The 4,551-nt window shown below is 39.5% G+C and overlaps 1 protein-coding gene across 1 annotated transcript; it reads right to left on the minus strand.

Moving 5' to 3' along the window:
• Positions 1 to 506: 506 nt before the first annotated feature.
• Positions 507 to 4,340, minus strand: LOC139735973 (cationic amino acid transporter 4-like). Its single transcript, XM_071646728.1, has 3 exons — positions 2,664 to 4,340; positions 1,616 to 1,724; positions 507 to 670 (listed from the first exon to the last, which is right to left on the minus strand). Exons 1-3 carry the CDS (start codon positions 4,338 to 4,340, stop codon positions 507 to 509), a joined length of 1,950 nt encoding a protein of 649 aa, XP_071502829.1.
• Between the last annotated feature and the right edge of the window lie 211 nt (positions 4,341 to 4,551).

Below are 4,551 nucleotides of genomic sequence, written 5' to 3' on the forward strand. Positions count from 1 at the left end.
GATATTTCAAATAGATGTTGATATATATGATGACTAGGAAAATATTTAAAGCCCCACCATATAAAAATTTTGTGCTAAAAACAAACTGCAATCTAAGATGAGAATACACCATCAGGATCATACTGTTTAATTCAGGATGGACTGTAACAAAACATTGCAATGCGAAACACGTAACACTAACATTTATTAGTAGAATATCGAGTCTGAAGTCAGCCATCGATATTTGATAGGTTGAGATATCCCAGATCAAGATGGTTCTGAAAATAATGTCGGTCGCACACAATTTAGAATGAAAATGAGACAAAATAAGATTTATATGAAAGAATCGGTTATGAACACATACTTATTTCTAGAAACACACATACACACATACATCCTTATTACTATATAATTATTTCAGAATATAATTAGCAATAATTGATTCTTTCAATTCTATCTGCTCAAGATTGGAAACCACTGTAAGGACAAGAGGAAATAAAAACGTACGCAATTAAAATTGAGAGCGCTTAATTAGGTGAGTAGATGTCGTCCGTATCTTGACCGGTGCTGCCGTAATTCTGGTCGGTTGATGACGGACTGTTTTGCTGGATTAATTCCGTTTCCTCTAGCCGGTTGGTTCGCAGTCCTTCCTTACTGTGACTATACCCATATAGTGCATAAATCACCAATCCTGTGCAAAATAGACGGAAGAAAGGGAGTGAAAATCTGCATTAAAAAAACAACAACTAACACACCTCAGCCTAAGTTCAATCTTAGACTGCTTGATAAATCTTATCATTTCATTTGATACCGTACTATAAGCTTTAATGTTGAACATTGAATGCATCTTTGAGAAATAAGGCCAAGATACCAATAATTGACTCTAATTGATATCACAGTTTCCAATTTGGTGAACAGATTTAGACTTCATTTATATATGGATTTCTATCGAAATATCACTTTTAATTACAATCTGTCAATATTTTTCCCCTATTATGGGTTTGATGTATGTGTTTTTGACTTGAATTGAAGGGACTCCACTAAAATCAAATATTTTCTGATGGAAAGCAGCTTATCAGTTTCTTATGTGTGTGGTCGTGAAAGATGACCTTAAAGTGTGTCAGCTGTAACAAGCTCATGACAGGCCACGGTAATAGAGGATGTTATAGCATCTATGAATGTAAATGTAACGACAGTATTGTAAATTAATAACTTATGATTGTTACATTATGCTTATGTCTATGGTCAGTTTAGTGCTTCTATTTCTGAATCGGGTATATAACATTGAAAAAGTCTTAATTGAAATCTGATCGGCTGCTAAAGGCCGAATTATGCAGACATATGTAAAAATACATAATTTGACGTAACAAGAACACTTTCATGTACACGTAGTATGACAATTAAGATAACAAAAATTCAAGAAAAATAACACCAGCACCAAACAAAAAAACAAAAACAAACAAACAAACAGACAAACAAACAAACAAAAGGTCATGAACTCCCTAAGCAATCAGAAACGTAACAGCAAAAAAATATCTTTTCGAATTGGAGGGAAGCGAAATGTACGCCTTTTATACAACAGAGCACAATGCAATATCAAATTTAGAATTTTTTGGAGCTTAGGTGTTCAAATTACCTATGATTATCCAAACGACAAAGCGAATCCAGGTGATGTAGCTTAGCTTCAAGGCTAGAGTCCCATTCAAGAGCATGCTAACAATGGGTACAGCTGGCACGAAGGGAACCTAGAAAGAAGTGACATTGGGAACATGTGAGAAGTAAGACTGTTGTCTTACGTCATAATTACATTGATATAGATTTTGATTCATCCAGGTAGTAGCCTACATTGTAACACGAAGCTGAATCCATTTGACTGTACCATAGACGTCTACTTGCGAATATCACAGAAAAGACGGTTTCGTGACTCACCCGAGTCACTTATTCAACTCTGACTGGTTTGCGAGCATTTACCCGTGATGGATAGATGGAAGATGTTATATACTGCCTATATTGTTGGTCCAATAAGGGTCAAGAAAAGGAGTCACAACATTCCTATTCCCTTTGATTCACCTTTGATGCCGTCAAAATATGTGTATGTATGTATGTGAACACACACACACAATACATAATATATATGATGTGTTTGATAAACTGGATGCGCCTCACAGATAGTAAGACAATTAATTCACGTCTCGTGATATAACGACCAGCCACTTCGTAAGGAAAATATGACTTTGTGATGTCATTTACTTCTCCCCATCCATACTTTTAACATAATGGTACTAGAGACATGAGGATGCGAGAATAGAAATACAAATGCTGTAGAGCAAAGTTCACAACCTGCTGGACGCTAAAACAAAACATTGACTTTCCATCTTTCTCCTTTGAATGACTTGTAATTGAATGATCCCAACAGGTACGAGTGATATAATCACTCATGAAAACAATGAAATAAATTACTAATAGACGTAATACCCAATCCATGTTAACTTTGTGCCAGAATTAAGCATATTCACCTAAACCGGACTTTGGGTATCCCAAATCCATCAGAGAGGAAAAGTAAAATAAAATGTCGATATGAAGTGATACAAACACAAAAGAAGAAATCAACAGTGTTGCGAAGAGAGACAAAGAGAAAGAGGGCCTATAGACAAAGATAATGATACATTGAAAAGCGTGCTTACCTTGAACTTATCCCCAGGATCATTCTGTCTGTGAAGCGGTATCAGCAAAAATGACAATAAACTGACCACAGCACTCAGAACGATGTAACCTATAACCCAGGCGTTTTCAGCCCAGACGAAATGTAAGCCATAGAAGATCGTGGCTAGCGAGCTGATCCCTGACACGACACAAACTAGCATGGCTACCTTCACTACCTGTCCCGGTCGAAACTGTTCGAGCCGCCAAAGAACTGGCCACTCCCTATAGCGCGGGTGAAGGCTACCTCCAATAGGGGTAGGGACCAGAGCATTGGAGTCGCCATTAATATCAGGAACATCTTCGGTATCTCCGGAGAGTTGTGGTTTTACCTCTGAGTTTTCAGGCGAATGTTCCTCAGTGGAAAACTGGATGTTTATCCCATAGCCTTCAGGTCTGTACCGAATGATAATTATTGCTCCTGCGGCAATGCCGTATGCGCAAAGAACTCCGATAGACATGAAATCGACGAGATCCGTTAGTGTTAGAAAAATGGTGAGGAGACACGACAGCATACCAAAGACAATGCCAGCAATGACAGGGACCTGGGTCCGCTGGTCCACCCTGGCTAGAAATTTGAAGAGGAGACCGTCTTGAGCCATTGCATAGACGAGCCGAGGAAGGCAGAAGAGTGACGTGAGAAGCGCGGTGAAAGTGGAGCTAATGGCTCCCACTCCAACAACCCACTTTGCCCAGATCACTCCGTTTATACTGAACGCCTGAGCGAAGGCCGAAGCAGAATTTATGTCGTAGTAAGGCACCATGAGTGTCAGTATAGCTGAAGGCAACATATAAAGGACTGTTACAATGACGATCGAAAGAATCATTGCAACTGGAATGCTGCGGTTGGGATTCAACGCCTCTTCGCTTGATATCGCTATGACATCAAATCCTACAAAGGAATAAAAACAGATGGCAGAGCCCGTTATCAAGCCATTAACTCCATGCGGTGTAAACCCTCCTTCTAAATGCCAATTTTCCAAATTTATATATTTTGCACCAAGACCGATGATTATCAAAACTACAATTAGATTGAACGCAAGGACTATATTATTAGTAATTGACGATGTACCAACACCGAGAAGGACAAACAAAAGCACGGCAAAACAAAACAGGGCTCCAAGAAAGTCAGGATACTCAGCAAAAAATGGGGCATTCCAGGGTTTACCGCCTAAGATATATTCGATCGTAAAGTTCGTATAGAATCCATTGGTAAGGGCATCAATATATCCGCTAAAAGATCGTCCAACTGATGCGGCCGATGCAACATACTCTAATACAAGGTTCCAGCCAATAAGGAATGCCCAAAGTTCGCCAATTGTGACGTAGGTAAACAAGTAGGCTGATCCCGTCCTTGGTAAACGACACGAGAATTCAGCATAGCACAGACACGCGAGAATGGAGATTGAACCCGCAATGAGATACGATAAGAAAACTGCGGGACCTGAATAATTAGCTGCCACAACTCCAGTCAATATGTACAGTCCAGCACCAAACATGCATCCAATTGCAAGGAAAGTGAGGTCAAAAGTGGTAAGATAGCGACGTAATTGCGTCCTGTAGCTGGTTTCGCCTGTGTCGTATTGCTTCCTTCGATTGATCGCAATCCAATGGCGAAGGCACCCTGTGGGGGCGGGCTCCTCGTTAGCAGTCTGTGACATTTTCCTCTAAATTTCCAAGCTGATCTGGAAGTAGTTTCCTCGCAGAAGGGAAGAGGTGGACCTGACGTGCCTTTTCTTACATACCTGTATAGCAAAGACAGAACACAAAGACAACATACAATGTTCAATTAATGAATCATTATAATATAATTTTTAGAGAATTGATTGGAGAGCAATGCTTCTTGCAAGCCATGGAATCATTTCTTTCTCC

Source organism: Diadema antillarum, unplaced genomic scaffold (genome assembly GCF_040938485.1).
Source record: "Diadema antillarum isolate AM-2024a unplaced genomic scaffold, OU_Dant_1.0 seq00000616_RagTag, whole genome shotgun sequence".
Classification (NCBI taxonomy): Eukaryota; Metazoa; Echinodermata; class Echinoidea; order Diadematoida; family Diadematidae; genus Diadema; species Diadema antillarum.